Source organism: Trypanosoma cruzi, genomic scaffold, assembly GCF_000209065.1.
Source record: "Trypanosoma cruzi strain CL Brener 1047053517099 genomic scaffold, whole genome shotgun sequence".
Classification (NCBI taxonomy): domain Eukaryota; phylum Euglenozoa; class Kinetoplastea; order Trypanosomatida; family Trypanosomatidae; genus Trypanosoma; species Trypanosoma cruzi.
In genome coordinates this window covers 62321-80354 of record NW_001849485.1, presented here as the reverse complement: position 1 = coordinate 80354, position 18034 = coordinate 62321, and the positions used below count along the sequence as shown (strand labels likewise).

The window sequence follows — 18034 nt, the reverse complement described above, 5'->3', positions numbered from 1 at the left end:
GCCCGTAGCCAGGAGGAACTGCAGGATGCATTTTACACACTGTTGCCCATTCTTGCACAATACGCAAAGAAGTGAGACGCCAAGGCCACATATTAATTTCATCCGAGTGTTGAATTATTTTGTTCTGTGAATGTAAGCGGTATACAAGAAATGATGACAGGAAAAGATAAGAAAAAGAGAGAGAGAGGGAGGGAGATGAGATGAGCGTCACCACCCAAACAAGAAGCAGAATTAATAGAAATAGTGCGGAGCATTTTACCAGTTTTTCTTCTGAGCTTGGAACAATAGAAAAGCCACTAACATTTCGTAGTGGGAAGATGCTGCGCACGATGTTCTCCAGAAGGCTGTTGGAAATAGGTTTTCAGCACCCGCAACTTGCACGGCGGTATGTACGGTCTTTATAATAAACGGCGGAAGAGACAAGAGACAACACACCAGCACAATTCCTCTTTTGAAGTGCACTTCTCGCATTTTTTTATTTTGCGGATTTGATATTTTACGGATTCTCGGTAACAACGGATTGTTGCGCCACACCGCGCAGGCCCGGGGGCGGATGCGTAAAGTGTGTGTGTGTGTTTCGCACCCTCCACTTGGCGATGGGGGGGGCAACCGGCAAAATGTCTTGTAGTTGCCAAAGAAAAAAGAAAAAAGCAACGGGAGAAATGGTATGTTACTTACTCTCACAATTGTACTTTTTTTCTCTTCCTTTTTTTTTATATTATTTACTTCCCCGATTGCAGAGTTGTGCAAAGGAGAAAAATCCTCCATGTCGCAATCGCAGTGGGAACGCAAAATCCAGGTCAGGGAATATCATTACACACACACGCAGCCGCAATGGTCCGATGCCGCCCCATTGGTGTCGAGGTTTCCCGTGGCATTAACTCGCACATGTGCTTTGTGCAGACGGAAAAAGGAAGTGTGCAAATGCCGTGTTTGTTTTAATTGTCAAAAAACAATGGGTATACGAAGGCATCACTGCCGAAAGTGCTGGCAAGCCGTTTGTCCTGATTGTCGGGAAAGGATGCGTTATGTGCACATGTTAAGTGAACCCATGAAGGTTTGCAATAGTTGCGCCCTTCCATACGGAATAGCGACTCTTTCTCGCTGTAATGAGCACAACCATTTACTATGGGGCCTTTATGTCCTACAGAGAGCCACAGAAATGCCAAAGGTGTGTATTGTTCCTTCTTGTAGTACACTCACCTACCACAGTGTATGTTTTAACTGTGGCCTTCCGACGACCACGACAAGATTACACGAAGAACGTCTTGTTCGTTTAGATGCAAAGGAGTTGGCAAAGGTGGCGGATTCCGTGAAATACCTGGAAGCTAATGAATTCTCAGTTCGATGCGCCGCAGTGGACAAATATGCAGCTGAAGAAGTAGAAAATTTATTTCGAGTATTGTTCCCACGGTTTCAGGAGGTTCGTGCCTTTCCTACATTGAACTCTTTGGTGGAGGCGCAGGATTTGTTGCTCTCTGTTATTTCTTCAACGGTGGCGTATGAATACGGAAATTTCCCAAGTCTCACAATGTCCCTTTCTGACGTACCCTATTCCCGTTTACTAAAATTGATACGCACCAGCCCACGCTATTCCGTATTTGAGGCCCCTGGAAAGGTCAAATTTGTATCATTTCCAGGAACACATGATTATCGCACGTTTAATGTCAACATGCGTTGTGGACGAATAAAGCAACAAGTATGGTCGCGCCTCGTTGATGGTCTGGCCGGTTCATCAGATACAAGTGCTGAATTCCGCCAATTATGTGGCGGCGTGCGGTTAATTTGGGAGGCCCGTGTTCACCAAGGCTTTGCCCATGAAGCTGAAGAAAGCACACAACAGATAGAGCAACTTGTCAATGACGTCCGTCAAAATGGTTATCGATTGGTACTTTCAGGACATTCCCTGGGCGGAGCTGTTGCACAGTTGGTCGCCATTCGGATGCTTAGAGCACACCCAGGAATACTAAAAGATAAATTGAAATGCATCTCCATTGGGGCACCATTGGTAGGCAACTATCAGTTGGCCCAGTGCGTAGAGCGATGTGGGTGGCGGTCTAATTTTCATCACTTAGTTTACCGTTCAGACATCATTCCACGACTATTATGTGTGGATCAGATGGCCCGAGATTTGGCCGATCAATTCATTCAAAGTATTTTGGGACTACCAAGTTCGCTACAACGATGGTTTAAGTCAAATTCAAACGCGAATGAAGGACCAATGAAGGCGATGGACGCCATGGACACCCAAATCAAAGAAGGAGAGGATTCCGTAGAGGGTGAGAAGACACCGTCGCCCACAACTGAACATCGCGTACATCGCATGTACGCATGCTTCGGCCGATACCACTTTCTCAACCACGGTGGCGTCAATTATTTCTCAACCGATGATTCGGAAGTGGCATTTCATCGTCTAAAAGAAGGTTGCGGGAGCGACAACAATCTATTGGACCATTCCATTTCCAGTTACAACAGGGCCGTTTTTTTGCAGTTGTGCTTTCAGTAAAACCCGGAGAACATATACATCGATTACATTTCTTCTTGGGTGTTCGCCTCGTCTCCTTAGTAAGTTTGTGGAGAGACAATTGACGGAGTATTTTTCCATAAAAGCATTTGCTCGAATTAAAATGCGGATCTCTTTTCCCTCCCCAAGAAAAAGTAATTGCACTATCCCCTATGGAAAAGCACCCGTGATTCAGAGAACAGAGGTATTTCTTTTTTGTTTGTTTTTTATTGGTTTTGTGAATCACTCCCCTCCCTTTTCGTTTTAGTGGGGAACGAAGTGCCATTGACCATTCTGAACACTGAATGGGGGGATTGGAGAAAAGAAAGAAGGAGTGGACTCCCGCCGCCGATTCACAAGAATCGCCTTGCATTTTTGAACGGCGGCGCATGCGCGAGGATTCAGAGATTGCCCGATATAATCCGTTCCCTCGCCCAAAAGGAAATGGAAGCACCTGTGGAGCAGAATTCGCTCGATGCCCTGAGACTCCGCCTTCGGAACCCCCAACCAAGAGCCGCACACACGCACGCGCAGGCACCTGAAAAACGAAGGTGCGCAAACAGAAAGGCGGAAGAAACTGCGGTTCGCTTTGAACAAACGAAGGCCAATGAATAGGAAAAGACGGCGCGCGCAATGATAGGGAGGGTCACACACACACACACACCGGAAGAGAGACCCTTGTCGGAGGTATTTTTCCCGCAACGGCAAGATCACCCAGAGCCTTCCAGTGGCCCCACGACGCCGGCTCGGCCATTCATCGGTTTTTGCTGGGGTCAAAAACCGCCCAAGAAAGTTATCAAAAACAGCGCCTACACTGCCAAGAAATTGCGTCAGCGATTGCTGTTGTTTTTTTTTTTTTTTTTTACCCGGTCTTAGCGCGAGGCTTGAAGGGCTTTTACCTCTGCCTCGCGATTTTCTTAATTCCCATTATGCCCGGCGCGCCCCCGGCCCATCCTCCATTCGACCACCCCTCCCGGGCGCGGCTTTCGCGGGGCGCCTGCGAAGAAGTATTTTCGTTCCATTTCTTCGCGACCGCCGTGGGGCGCGGCGCCGAAGGAACCGAGCCGAACCCCCAGTCAGACGCCGACGTCCTCGTTTCTTCCGCCGCGTTCCCGCTACCCCAGCGGAATGCCGGGGTTCCCACACTGCCGGGCCGCTCGCACATGTCGAGACGGCGGTGTGTCCATTATCGCCCGTGAGGCTTCTTGGCCCGCTACGGATCCCTCGTGGAATGGGCGCGCGCGGCCAAACTCCATGAGGAATCGAACCAGCGCCTGCTCCATCTGGCAGCGATTTTGTTCATTGTGCGGGGAACTAAGTGAGACACCCTGAGAGCGTTCCAGCTCGCACTGGTGCAGGCGAAGGCGTTGTACGGCACCGAATTATGGTGTTGGGACACCTCCCCGACGTCCCGCTCCACGCCAGATTCCGCACATTACCAGGCGGGCAAAGTGATTGCAGGAATCCCGAAAGGCAGCAGAATGGAGGATGCCGTGTTGGAAGCAAAGCCGCAGCCCCTCCCCGACACGGTGTTGGTGCACAGCTTCCGGTATGTGCTCCGATGTGAGACGCGTGGCAGTGCTTTGCGGTCTAGCGCCTCCATCGCCTGCGACCCGCAGCACCCCGCCAGAGAACCACACGACTCCATCATGGCCCGGTGCCCTGCGCCTTGGATGGAGGCTCGCTGCCCACCCCTCACAGCGGCCTCTCTGCAGCCCGCAGCTCGCGTCCGCTTCCACGTTTCTCCCGATGGCGCCGCTGCGGATGACCCCGACGAAGTTGGACTCCAACCTTGCAGCCGCTGGATCGCCCGCCGCTTCCGACGCAAAGGCCTGTCGCCACACCCAGAAAGAAAACGTCACGATGAATGGACAGACGGCACCGTGGAACTCGGAGTCGAATGTGGAGCGGCGGCGATACTGTGCCTTAATGGAACGCCGATCAACGTTGCCGGGGCCGGCGCGGGACCGATATCATGCAGCCACAGAGCCGAGCGCATCGCCTTACGTATTGGTCCAAAAAGCCATTGAGCAGCATTCCGCAGACAAGCACTGCGCCGTGTGGAGTGCCAATTTCCACTGGCCTACTCTTCCCTCTCACCGCCCGCAAACGGTCCCCCTCACGGTATCTGACCCGATACTTCGTCGACTCTGGACACTTCTGCTTCGACTGCGGTGCCGAGGAGCGCGTATACGGATGCATTCTGTCCTTGGCCACTGCGGCGTGTCCAGGAACGAAGCTTGTGATGCGGTGGCCACGAGGGCATCCGAACCCGCACAGTTCACAGAAACATGGAGCACCGGCATGGTTGCACTGGCCAGACGCATCATTTGTGCCCGACGGCTGAAGGCCGAAACTCGCCGCTCCACTGCAACGTGCGGCCGGAATCCCACGCGCACGGACTCCACCCTCACTCGTGAGGAAGAGGCTGCACTGGATCGCTTCCGCACCGGGGTTCCGCACAGGTACGTATGACTGCCACCACCACTGCAACCCGCCATCCCAGGCACATGCCGTTGCTGTGGCCTGGATGCCCCACAACAGAAGCGCAAAAAACTCGCACGAAACCTTTTCTCCCGCTGGACTCCACCCTGCCACGGTGCAACGCCCCGGCAGAATGCCCGGTGTGCGGCAAGCACTGCAGTTGCCGCACTATTGTCGTCATGCGCACGGTTAACGCCCATGGCGTTACGCGCTCCCAGATGCTGTGGAAATTCAACTTCCGCTGGCAACCTGGGACGGCGAGGAATACCGCCGGAACCACCGCCCACCAATTGAGCGGGGACGAGAGCGAGAGACGACACGCCGACCGCACCTCCGCCACAGATTACGCAGCCCAGGCCGCAGCCATTCCCATGCAGTCTCTGCTCGGCGTCGTCCGACCAAAAAGCCGGACTCAGACTTCGTCACCGACACTGCCACAAGCAGGACCGCTCCGGGTCACGAAGGAGGCGTCCTCGGGGATATGACGATCTGGCTGCATCCACCCCGTTCCGGTGCACGCCCTGTGGATTCAAGGCCCAAACGAGGGCGGGACTACCATCCCATTCACGCGCACACGAACGCTCCGAAACAGAGCCACATCCGGCACCAGGAGCTACAACACTTCATGAATGCCCTCAATGTGACAGGCGGGCGAGCAGTGCCGGAGCCTCGGCCAGCCACGCCCGGCACAATCTGTCCGATGGTGAGAATGAGAATGTCACGACGCCAAAATGGAGCTACAATGCACGCGCCGCACGGCTTGAACCACAAGGGAAAGAAGGCCAATCCCACACAGTGACTTTGCCTCGGGCGGCTTTCTCCTCCACGCAGAAGGAGAATGCCACCGAGGAACAGCGCACTGCGCGCCTAAAATGTTACGCGCACATCCATGTATCAGCGTCCCGCTGTCGCCGATTCCAGGACGCCAGAGGGTCAGGCCGCCGAGAAGGCGCACGCTGCCCGGCGAGGACACCCCGATGGAATCCGCACCGCCCGAATTTCCCCGTCCAACATGCGGCTTTCAGCGCCACAGCAGTGACGGACTGGCTCGCCACCGCACGGCATGCCACGGGCATCGACCGGACGTCGCGAAAACCGGCCAACGTGAACTGTGCGAGGAGACTGTTCCGCACCTACGCCGCTGCCCGGCTCCGCAGGCGCATGGGAAAAAACATGGAGTGGACGCTTGGGAAGTGGGGAATCTGTGCTTCACCAAGAAGTTGGCGCAGTTGTTCCTCGAGTTGGGGAGGCACTGCCTCCAACAGTGCCTTTGCGCGGCGGGAAGGCAAAAAAGCCCTCGCAAATGCGGTATAACGTTGATGCTCGTGGCAGGTGCCTCCTCTTCCCTTTTCCTGATTTGTCGACGGCCCGGTTTATCGATTTGTTTTTTTTTTCTTGATGCTTGGCGGCCGCGGGTTGTCGAGGTGTTGCGCTAGCCCGGGGCGGTTGCGTAACGTGGTTGTGTGTCGCGCCGCCCACTGCGGCGCCATCTCCGGGGGCTGGGGCTCTTCCTCGCATCTCCGCGCGGCGTGGCGGCGCTGCACTGCGACGGTGGCCGGCGTGCGGGCCGTCGGGTTTATTTGAGAAGGCACGAGGAATAGCAAAAGAAGGGCGCTGATTGCGGATCGTCGAGCCGCTGCGGCGGTGTGTGCGTGATTGGGTGCGGAGGGGCTCGCGATGGCGGGAGGAGGCGGCGCAGCGTCCCCCAGGCGCCGGACGAGCCCTTGCGGTGGGCCCCCGTGCCTCCTGTGTGCTTGTGTCGCCACCCCATTTGCTGCCGCGGCGGCCCTGCCCCCAACCCTCGCTGTTTCCCTGGCGCTGCTTGCCCCTGCTTCCGCGGCCTCTCTTCCTCTCCCTCTCTCCGCCGTTGCTCGGCGGGGGGGCGCGTGCTGCCGGCCGCTCCGCCGCCTTAACCCCTTCATCCGCACCGTCCCGGATCCGGGTGGCGCGGCAGGCTGGCTGGCGGGCCTCCGCGCACTTGCGTGGCTGCGTTGCGCCGCGTGGCCGTGGCTTTTCTGATTTTCGCCTGCCGCTCCCACACTCTCTCCGCCCCTTTTTTCTATTGCTGAGTCTCTCACACCAACAGCGACCATGGCGAAACCAAAACTGCTGACGCTCAGACAGAAGCTGAAGCGGGCTACTGTGCTGCTGATTCCCTTCATTGTGGCCACGGCTGTTCTGACCCTCAGGTTCGACACCGCTGCCGATGATGGCGTACCGGGACCCAACAACCTCCGCCACTCGCGCGTCACTGCCGCGGAAGACGCAGCACTTGCTCACATCCCACGCAGTGTTGTGGACACGTGGAGCCGGTGGGAGTACCTTGTTGTGCTGGGCGTCCCCTCCACGGACGTCGAAGAGAGGCGAACACGACGCAACCTGCAGCGGACGACGTGCTGGCGGTTCCCCGGTGTGGCGACGAGGGCGAACGACTTCACCGGTGCGACGCTCGTGCTGTACGTTCTTGGGCGGCACCCGTCGCACGGCTATGACTACTCTGCCGCGCTGCTGGAGGAGGCGGCACAGTGGCAGGATGTGGTCGCGCTGCCGATGAATGAGGGCCGCGTGGCGACAAACAAAACAATTGGTGGCGGTGGCACGTGGGGCGATGAGGCGGAGATTGGCGCGACTCGCAAGACGTACATGTGGTTTGACCTTGCTCATCGTCTGTTTCCGACCGCGAGGTACTTTGCGAAGGTTATTATTATGTGATTAAACCCGTGGCGCGGTCGGCCACCTCAACGTGGTGCCAGGGTCTAGTACTCTTTGCTAGAGTGGAAGCTAAGCGCCTGCTGCCCATCCGCCGCACGCGGAGAGGCAGTAGGCGCCGCTCAAACGGGTCGGAAGGGCACCAGACGGAGACATTTACATGGCTGCCCGCGGAGCGGTATTTCTATCCGCTGCTGAATTCCATCGGCGCTTATCAGCGCTATACATACTGTTTGCGTGCCGTATGTGACGCGCAACGACAAAAGCTACTGCTAAGCGGAGACATTTAGCAGAACCCAGGCCCCATAGCAGTACTCCAGATGAACGTTTCTTGCCTCACGCCGTCAAAACTCGCAACATTAATGGTGCAAGGAGCGGACATAATAGCCATCCAGGAAACTTGGAAGTCGTCGGAGCAGATCGCCAGCATACATACTGGAGATTATGAGCTCTATGCACAGTCGCGCATCGGCAAGGGAGGCGGTGTGGCGGTGCTGGTGCGGAAAACTCTCCGCTCCAAGCGTATACCCCTCACCATCCCCCAGCATGACACCAGCCTTGAAGTGGTGGTGGTCCAGGTTGCTCTGGACCAGAACCGTGATCTTATCGTAGCGAGTGCCTATATGAGACCACCACCGCAAGTAACGCAATCCTTCAGGCGGTTAGTAAACTGCCTTCCAGCCTCGTCGCCGCTCCTGCTGTGTGGGGATTTCAACACGCATCACCCACAGTGGGAGCCATTCTTGGAATCTTCTCCAAGCGAGGTTGCTGCAGAATTTTTAGAACTGTGCACGGATGCGGGACTCACCTTGGTTAACACCCCTGGTGAGATCACGTATGCTCGTGGCACAAGAGAACGATCCTGTATCGATCTGACATGGTCAAAGCATTTGACTGTGTCAGATTGGTCAGCTTCTGTGTCGCCGCTCAGTGATCATTACATGCTAACATTTACGCTGCATCAGGCATTTAAGGATACCATACCTTCGGCACCTAAGACATTCTACAGTTGGGGGAAGTGCAAATGGGATTTATTCATCAAGGACTTCGACGCACAACTTCCAGCATACGACTGTATAAGAAGCAGTCTGCCGGCATTAAAGGTTTTATGAAAGCGCTTATAACTTCATATCGACGACAAGGCACCCCCGGCATGCACAAGGACGGCTCCAGGCTTTGGGACGACACTCTCATGGAGGCAGAGCGGATTGCCACCGACAGCAAGGCCCGCTATCTACAGTTACCGACGCCCGACCGTGAGGCAGAAATGCAACGGAGAAGGAGTCAATTCTTCCTCCTACTCCGAGAGCGCTTGCGCAACACGTATCTACGTCGCATCAGCAAGTTAAATCCAGGCGAACCACTCGCGTGGAAATACATTTCCGGACGAAAAAAAGCATCACTTCCATCTCCCACATCATTGTTGTTGGGAGATGGTCAACACACTTATAAAACAGCAAGGAGAGCAGCGAATGCTCTCAATCGCATCTTTTTTCCACTTCACCCCTCTCACAAGGCAGTAAGTTTTTCCAAAGGCATCAAAAGAGAGAACCCATCTTTGAGCATTATTTCTTTTTTTTCTTTTTGGGCAGCAGAACAACAACGAGTCTGCCGCTACATCTAGCTTAGTTTCTTCTACTTCTCTTATCTCTTGTATTTCTGAGCCGCAGAACAACTACGAGTCCGCCGCTACATCTACTTCAGTTTTTTCATTCTCATCTAATTCAGAGCCACAGGATAACAACGAAGCTGCCACCACATCTGGTTTAGTTGCTCATCTTCACTCCCCTCTTGATGCTCCTTTTAATCGTACGGAACTACTTGCTGCGCTACGTAATACGCCGTATGGCAAGGCCCCCGGACCGGATGAAGTCTACAGTGAGGCACTGCGACATATTTCGTCAAAGGGTCTTCGATTCCTTCTTCGTCGCATTAACCACAGCTGGACCATCGGCACGATCCCGGCTGAGTGGAGACGCGCTACCATCGTCCCACTCTTAAAACCCGGTAAGTCGCCGGAACTGCTTGAGTCGTATCGACCCATCAGCCTTACTTCCATTGTGAGTAAGGTTGCTGAGAAAATGGTACTGAAGAGATTGCTCTGGGTGTGAACGCCACACCCCCACCAGTATGCATATCGTAGTATGCGTACCACGACGATGCAGCTGGCACACCTGATACACGAAGTGGAGCATAATAGAAATCATTATTTTCAAGTGAACCTTCCCAAGAAGAGCGGTATTGGTAATCAACTCCACTACAGACCCCATCGGACCCTGCTGGTGTTGGTTGATTTCAGCAAGGCTTTTGACTCCATAGATCATCGAGTCCTCAGTCGCTTGCTAACTAATATTTCGGGGGTGAATTGTAGAAGGTGGCTTAGAAACTTTCTATGTGGTCGCTACGCGAAGGCACGAGTTGGTAACAGAAACAGCGATCGGCGTCCCATGCTGCGAGGAGCCCCTCAGGGGTCCGTATTGGGACCATATTTGTTCTCCCTTTACGTACACCCACTTCTCAATCTGCTGAACAGGTTTGCGGATGTCACAGCAGACATGTATGCGGATGACCTCTCTATTATCGTTAAGGGGCAGTCCCGGGAAGACGCCATTCCCACTGCCAACATGGTTCTTAAAAAACTGCATGCGTGGAGTCAGGAAAATGGCCTGGCCATTAACCCGTCAAAGTGTGAAGCCGCTTGGTTGACGCTCTCCACGCACACGGAGTCAGATTATGATCGTGAAGGAAAGTGGCGCCTGGTAGTGGCGGGATGTGGAATCCCAGTCATGACCATGGGGGCATCGCGAACTACGAAGCTTCTTGGCATGGATCTCGAGCCACGACTGACACTAAATGTGGCGGCCTCCAAGCAATGCGCTGCCACTTCGCAACGGGGATATCGCAGCTACGCTGCATTGCGCATAAAGAGGCGGGGCCGTCTCCACATGACCTACGCACGTTCGTCATTGGATACGGTGCTTCAAAATTACGCTATGGCAGCGAGCTCCTATGGGCAGTAGCGACGGATTCAGCGAAGAATGAGATGCAGAAGACGTATGCGACCCTGGCGCGCATTGTCAGCGGAGTTCCGAGCACTGTCGACCCGGAATCCGCACTCCTAGAGGCTAATATGCCGCCGCTCCATGTCCTTTGCCTGCGCGCGCGGCTCTCCATATTTGAGAACACACGCGCTTGTCAGATGGACTGGGTGCGGAGACCTCCGCCTGAGCCACCGCCTCGCGCAGGTTTCCGCATTTCGCCGTTATCTCGGGAAGAGCTATATGCCTTCGTAGACGCATACACAAAGGACTATGGCATCACCCAGAGCTCACCACGCGAAGAGCGGTTCTTTCGCAGCTCCATTCCTCCCTGGTTTGCGGCCTCCGCACACCAGGTCACCATTGGCGCGGAACTTCCGATAGACCACTCAATAACTGACGAGGAAGAGCTGACAAGGGAAAAGCGCAGAGTCAGCGAAGAGGCTCTAGCGCTGCACAGCCATCGTTCGTGGATACTCGCGACGGATGGCGGTGTAGACGTTCCCAAGTCAGCCGGGGTTGGAATCCTGCTTTCATCCCTCAATTCATCGGAGATAATAGAAAAGGCCAGTATAAACTGCGGCACACGCCCATGCAGCTACAGGACGGAATCCCGCGCACGGCTTCTAGCCCTGGAAAGGCTGATTATCCCTTGTATCCAACACAGGCATAAAACCCTGCCTGTGGTTACAGACAGTCAGTCTCTTCTAGCGGCTCTAAACAAGGGCCCGCTCAGTCAGACAGACTGGACGGAGGATCAGATCTGGCAGCGTCTTTTGACACTGACGCGTGCCGGCTGGTCTGTGCACCTGCAGTTTTGTTACGGACATTGTGGAATACATGTTAACGAGCTTGCGGATCAGTATGCGACGCAGACTCTGGAAACTGGAGAATACACGGGGCAAGGAATTGCACCTTTATGGCATACGGATCTGCTGACATGTTTTACTACCCTGCTCACCAACAAGTGGCGTAGTACGATTCGTCAAGACACTCATCGCTACTTGCTTTGCGGCACAAGGCCATCCGATCTTAGCGGTAAGGACCTGATCACTCAGAAAGTTCTTCACCGTCAAGAACTGGTTCACCTCGCAAGGGCAAGGTGCGGCGAATCTGAGCTCTGGGGCCGACTATACTGGGCTGTGAGAGATTGCACGAACCAATGCCGTTTCTGCAACATCTCACCGGAACAGTCTGCATATATGCGCTCTAACAACGATCCGACTGCACCTGGGACGGACACTGTTCCCCCGTCGGCAAGGGATGAAGACGTCTCTCCAGTAAGGAGACGAACCGTCACACGCCGTCGGAAGGAGAAATGTCCGTACTGCGATTCTACATTGACGGGATTCTCTAATCTCGTCAGTCACTGTCGGTCATTTCACCCGAAACATCCTCCACCGCTTCCCGAGCTCAAATGCGATTTCTGTGACATGGTTTTCCCCACACGTAGAAGCACCGCACAGCACAGAAGTCGCTGCGCACACAACCCAGACGCCACACGACATCTAAACAGCAGTGCCAGGAGGCGATCTCTGCTACCGCAGGATCAGCCAGCTTCCACAAGCACGCCAATTGGCCCGCAGGAAACCTTGCACCATCTGCTTCTAGAATGTCCAGGCACCTTGGCTGTGCGCCAAAGACTGGGCATTGAACAGGACCTTCGCCACGGAAAGTTCTCTCAATGGCAGTTTCTTTATAGCAGAAAACTTTTGTCGTTGCTCGACCAATTCTCTTCGGCACTCAGATGCCATTGTATAGCTAGACGCGCTGGTAAGAGTAGAAAAAAAAAAAAAAGTTTTTTTTTGTTGAGGAGAAGAACGCCGGTTTGCGACGACGATGGGTCGCGTGGCCGCGCGACAAGAACAGAGACGACCCTTATGAGGCCAATGTTCCTCTTTTACACATTTCCCATTGTTTGCTGCCTGTGATGGCTGAGGCCGCTTCCTGCCTGGATTTAAAGGCATCCTTTTTCCGAGTTTTTACCGCGGGAGACTCGGCATCTCTTTCGGTGCCGCGTGGAGGACGGCACGCTGGTGGAGCTGGCACGGCCCCAAATGGGATACAAGGTCGGCCCAGAAATTCTCCAGATTATTACTTCAGCAATTGCGGGGTGACGACGGTGGTTCACTGCCTCTGGGCTACACCTCCATTGGTGCGCATCGACGTTTGGATCGGTAATATACGCATTGCAGGGTCGAAAAGCGATGCGACATTGTGGGAGGCCCAAGTGCTTCGTAATGCGGACAGTCGTCACGCCACGATGGTGGGGATCGCGAATTGGGCGCTGCGTGGTACACCTTCCTGGGGGTGCGGTTTGATCACACTCACCGGGCGGTATCCCTGAGTGACAAGTTTGTCCTTTCTGTATGCGCCATGTCGGCGCTCAATTCTTTAACCATCGCGGAAATGGAGGTTGTGGCGTCACGCTTTTTGTATGCGGCGGTCATTTTGGGCACGCGTTTATGTGACTACTACTTTTTCATCAAGGCAGTGCGACGACGATTATCGGCAGTTAACCAAGGGATTGTGCAGGAGACATCCCCGGCGAACCTTCCGCCGGCAGCGGTTGGTTTGGGCGAGAGATTGTGACACATCATCGAGAACAATCGCAAGCGAATCATCAAGCCCACTGAAAAGGCATCGGCCGCCATCATCACGGATGCATCGCTCCATGGATGTTGAGCCGTTTTTATTCCATACTCCGGCGACGTTAAAATTGCCGGAGGGAAATGGAAGAGGAAGCCTCTTCTTATCATGCAGGCCGAGGTGCGTGCGGTACGCTTAGCCTTATCGGCCTTTTCCGCCATCTTGCCACCCACCATGGACTTTTGGGTAGACAATACTTTGCTGCAAGGAGCGACGAATAAAGGCAGATCAAAATTGCACGCGTTGACGTGGGAGCTGCGACGGACATATGGGTTTTTGGCTCTTGCGGAATAAAGGCATCCTTTGCATACGTGCGGTCTGCAGAAAACCCCGCAGACGGCATATCACGCGGTCGTGTGTTTACACTTCAGGACTTGGCGAAGGGGTGGAACTTGCGAAGGGGAGCGGCGGGGTCTTGTGGTTGGAGGACCCCAAAATTTTTTTATTTTGCAGTGAATATTATATTTTAAATTTTGCCTGTGCGCAAAAGGCCATATGAGCGGTCAAAAGAATATATATATTTTATCAGAAGAAAAATATAGGCAACTAACTGCTTCTGCTTTATTTCCTTTTTCCTTACCTTGTTTGGTTTATATAGATTATTTCAGGATCCAGCCAGCGGCCTAGAAGAATATTCATTTTGTGAATTGTTTACCGTTACTTGCGTCTTTTCGTTGTTGGCGAGATGTGCGTTGGTGGATTTAATTGTTTTCTGTGCCTTGTATGTATATGTTGTAAAGATGTTGAGCAAGCGTTCAAAAGTTTATTTTTCCAAACAGATTTTTTCCATTTTTTTCATGATGCGGGATTGTTATTAAATCAAAGTGCTATTTTCTATTTTCATAATTTGCTTTTGGATAAATTATTTAGAAGAAAAAAGAATAACGGCTCATAATAGCAATGACAATAATAAAAATTGAAGTGCGAATTATTGAGGTGCCAAATTGCTGCTTTAAGTTGAACTGTTCTACAGATGGTGTTCAGATGGTTATTAAGTGAAAACAAATATTAATTTTGAATGAATAAGAATTTTTTTTTTTAGGGGCTTTTGAAGAGAATGATCGTGGGAGAGCTGGCTAAATTAATTAATGTGCGTAAATCCTGTTAATTGAATGCTTTTCTTTATGATATTTTCTACCGTATGAATATATTGTGAAGGACACGACTTTGGTAGGGGGCAGCAGGGAACCGATAGAGGCAAGATATTATTTTATTTTTACCATCCCACCCAATCTCTTTTGATTCCCACGACGCGGCGGAGTCTTTTGGCTGGTGGAGTTCAAAGTCTGCCACATCGTATGTAATAAATAAATAAATATATAAATAAATAAATAAATAAATAAATATATAAATAAATAAATAATACATATATATATATATATATATATATATCCCATCCGAATAGAGTGAGCGGGCCGCGACTGTGGCTAACGGATGATATATAAATATACATTTATTTGGTGTTAAACTTTGAGTTTTTTGTGAATCTACTCTTTTTCCATTCAAATCTTTCTTATTCCTATCTGGTTTGTTTTCTATTATCGATGAAATCAGGTCCCGGCCAGCGGTCCAGAGGATTATTGTGTATTATTATTATTATTATTATTATTATTATTATTATTATTATTATTATTATTATTATTAGGAGTTTGTGAAGGGAACGATCGCGGGAGAGCTGACTAAGTTAATTAATATATATATATATATATATATATATATATATATATATATGTATCTTGATGAAAAGAATACATTCATTTAAATTTTTTTTTTGTCTTGTGAATTTGAGGAAGAACACGACTTTAAGGGCGTCAGGGAACCGATAACGGCGGGACGGATTTTTCCTTACTCTTTATTTTTTATTTTCCCATCCACACCCTTTTGATTCCTACCTCGCGACGGGGTATTGTGGTTGGAGGACCCCAAAGCCTGCCACTTTCTAAGTAATTATATTCCGAGGAAAAGAAACCATGCGAGTGGTCAATAAAATTTATATATCGAATGAAAGGAAGAAATGGAAGCAAAGAAACAACTGTGCGAAAATCCTTTCTTCTACTACCTTGTTTGGTTTCTTTAGGTTATTTCAGGATCCGGCCAGCGGACCAGAATATTATTCATTTTTAAATTTTATTTATCTTATTTGTTTCAGCTGACCCTTAAAACAGAAGAAATAAGCATCTTGTGGGATCACTATTGGCTGGATTTATTGATTTAATTATTCAATAATTAAAAAAATCTTTTAATGATATATTTTTTTATTAACCAGGATGGGAAAGAAATATCTGGTTTGAATTTCAATTATTTATTTAAGGGGGAACTGGGGATCGTTGATGTTGACATTTTAATCCATTATACAAATGGAGGAAATTGTACTTTGGTGAACTTTTATTATTATTCTTTTTTGCAATTATTATTATTTTTTTCAGTTTGCATTGAGAAGTTTTCCTTTGCTTTTTACAGTATTTATTATTATTATTATTATTATTATTATTATTATTATTATTATTATTATAGTTAGTTTTTCTCGGTTGCGGGTATGGAGGCCGGATTTTGCTTTGAGGCACTGGTGGCAGACGATGTGACTATGGTAGTGGTTAATGTTTGTGGTCACTCATCAGTTGGAATGGCTTTGGCAAAGAATATGGAGGTGGTTCCAGAAGGCTATTTAGATAAATATGGTGTAGATAATTTGATTATCCCAATATCTGTTGGCCCTGCAAAAAAATATGACGGAGAAAAATATGACTTTACCATAGACGTTGTTGTTCATCCAACACTGATTGTTCGGTGTGTGCGGAGTCACCCTTTATTTGATCACTACGTCATTAGACTCACAAATCTTGCAATTGAGTGGATTTTACAGGAATGTGGTATGCGAATTAACCCACGCTCGTGCAGGTTAATTCCAGATAAAAAATATTTTTTAAATGGTAAAGATAATTTTTATTGGACTCTTTCTAGAATTGTGAAGGCAGTGGAGAAAAGGACAACAACTGACCCTGTCGATGAAGTTAAAGATGAGGAAATTTCCCTACCCTCTGAGCTTTGTTTAAATGCCCCCCACATGCAGAGTGAGATAAAAAGTTCACCATTGATTAAGGAGATGCCTGTTGTTACTGGGATTCGAAAAGGATTTCTTAATGGTGTTAGACTATACGGTGCTGGAGGAAGTGGTGAATGCAATCGGCCCACAGCTGACCCACTTCTTCACTTTCCTGAGCATCTTCGAAACCGATGTCAAGTGATTGACACGCGTCAACTTGTTAACGGTGCAACACAGGTTCCGGCAGCAACGGAAACAGATCATATAAAAGAGAAACCCAAATCAACAAATTCGAATATAAAAAAGAAAGAAACATGTCAATGGGAGGTACAGTCTGTGGATTGCAATGAGCGAGAGATTGTGGTGCGGCTGCATCCTCCTCCAAATGTGATGTCAATGAAGGATGTGGAGTTGACAGCTTCTTTAGATGTTATCGAGGTGGATGAAGCAGTGATTAGGCTTCCCAAGGCCATAAAAGTGGATGATGTGTCTGCGAAATTCTTTAAGTCGTCAAGAACTATGGTTCTGACATGTCCGTTGGCATAATTGCACTTTTTTTTTTTGGTGTCATATATGTATAAGTTTGTACCAGAAAATAAGTTTGGAAGATACTTTTATTACGATTGTAAATTCCTTTTCGGTCCTTCGAAATTTTAAATTTTTGAACTCCAGAGTGCATTGGATTTTTTAATGTTTTTTTTTTTTATCTGCATATTGTTTTATTTATGCGAATAATTATTCTTTTTCTGTATGTATATATATTTCCGTTTATTGACTGACTAAAAGCCCCTTTTTAATGGACAGTAAGAATTAGTGCAGGAGATTAAGCTGTTGTTTTTGGTAACAGTGAGGGATGGATAAACCCCAGGAAGTGGCAACTTTGGCAGAGGGGCGAAGATTATACTTAGTTCAAGGCCAGAGGTTTGAGGTAGCTAAGTCTTACAAACTAATAAAACTGGTTGGATGCGGTGCATATGGTTCTGTTTGTTCTGCAATAGATGAGGGTAGCGGCGACCGTGTGGCTATTAAAAAAGTATCTCGAGTCTTTGCCGATATAAAAGAAGGTAAACGCATATTAAGGGAGATGGATATTTTAACAACTCTCCATCACACCAACTTGATACGTCTTCGGAATTTTATTCGTCCCTATGGAAAGGATGATTTTGACGACATTTACATGGTGATGGATTTGTACGATACAGATCTGCACCGTATTATTCGTAGCAGACAAAAACTGACGAATGAACATTACCAATATTTTATGATTCAAGCTTTTCGAGGGCTTTGCTACCTACATGGTGCGAAGGTTATGCATCGAGACTTAAAGCCAAGCAATCTATTGGTGAATGCCGATTGTGCTCTAGCTATTTGTGACTTTGGACTTGCCCGCGATGATCAATGGACAGTCTCAGATGCCCTCACGGAATACGTTGTCACGCGATGGTATCGTCCTCCTGAAGTACTGGGAATGGGATCACACCAGTACACGAATGCGGTGGACGTTTGGAGTCTGGGGCTTATTTTTGCTGAATTAATGGTGGGCAAAACATTATTGCCCGGACCCGATTACATTCGTCAACTCATTATGATTTTGCATTTGCTCGGGAC

At 50.1% G+C, this 18034-nt stretch overlaps 3 protein-coding genes and 1 pseudogene across 3 annotated transcripts, besides 25 other annotated features; all 4 read left to right on the top strand.

The window, feature by feature from the left end:
- Positions 1-3306: a sequence feature (heterozygous, Esmeraldo-like haplotype).
- Positions 668-2506, top strand: Tc00.1047053506483.10 (class 3 lipase, putative; the record flags this gene model as incomplete). Its single annotated transcript, XM_803992.1, has 1 exon — positions 668-2506. The coding sequence occupies one exon, from the start codon at positions 668-670 to the stop codon at positions 2504-2506; it is 1839 nt and encodes a 612-aa protein (XP_809085.1).
- Positions 3307-3741: a sequence feature (haploid, Esmeraldo-like haplotype).
- Positions 3742-4288: a sequence feature (heterozygous, non-Esmeraldo-like haplotype).
- Positions 3745-5071: a mobile genetic element.
- Positions 4289-5346: a sequence feature (areas merged during assembly that could not be assigned to a particular haplotype. This can correspond to areas where the two haplotypes were merged or to regions with more than two copies in the genome that were merged during assembly.).
- Positions 5347-5482: a sequence feature (heterozygous, Esmeraldo-like haplotype).
- Positions 5483-6367: a sequence feature (areas not merged during assembly with more than two copies in the genome that could not be assigned to a particular haplotype).
- Positions 6368-6428: a sequence feature (heterozygous, non-Esmeraldo-like haplotype).
- Positions 6429-7250: a sequence feature (areas merged during assembly that could not be assigned to a particular haplotype. This can correspond to areas where the two haplotypes were merged or to regions with more than two copies in the genome that were merged during assembly.).
- Positions 7079-7699, top strand: Tc00.1047053506483.40 (annotated as a pseudogene).
- Positions 7251-7309: a sequence feature (heterozygous, non-Esmeraldo-like haplotype).
- Positions 7310-8394: a sequence feature (haploid, Esmeraldo-like haplotype).
- Positions 7706-12531: a mobile genetic element.
- Positions 8395-13324: a sequence feature (areas not merged during assembly with more than two copies in the genome that could not be assigned to a particular haplotype).
- Positions 12532-14019: a mobile genetic element.
- Positions 13325-18034: a sequence feature (heterozygous, Esmeraldo-like haplotype).
- Positions 13788-14019: a mobile genetic element.
- Positions 14424-14700: a mobile genetic element.
- Positions 14686-14746: a microsatellite.
- Positions 14747-14775: a microsatellite.
- Positions 14960-15027: a microsatellite.
- Positions 15075-15118: a microsatellite.
- Positions 15105-15498: a mobile genetic element.
- Positions 15490-15518: a sequence feature (AT_rich).
- Positions 15585-15645: a sequence feature (AT_rich).
- Positions 15847-15895: a microsatellite.
- On the top strand, positions 15920-16972 carry Tc00.1047053506483.60 (hypothetical protein, conserved; the record flags this gene model as incomplete). The annotated part of the gene is made up of 1 exon (XM_803993.1): positions 15920-16972. The coding sequence occupies one exon, from the start codon at positions 15920-15922 to the stop codon at positions 16970-16972; it is 1053 nt and encodes a 350-aa protein (XP_809086.1).
- Tc00.1047053506483.69 (mitogen-activated protein kinase, putative) lies at positions 17280-18034 on the top strand (the record flags this gene model as incomplete). Its single annotated transcript, XM_803994.1, has 1 exon — positions 17280-18034. A coding segment is annotated over one exon (755 nt), but the record flags the coding sequence as incomplete, so codon positions are not given.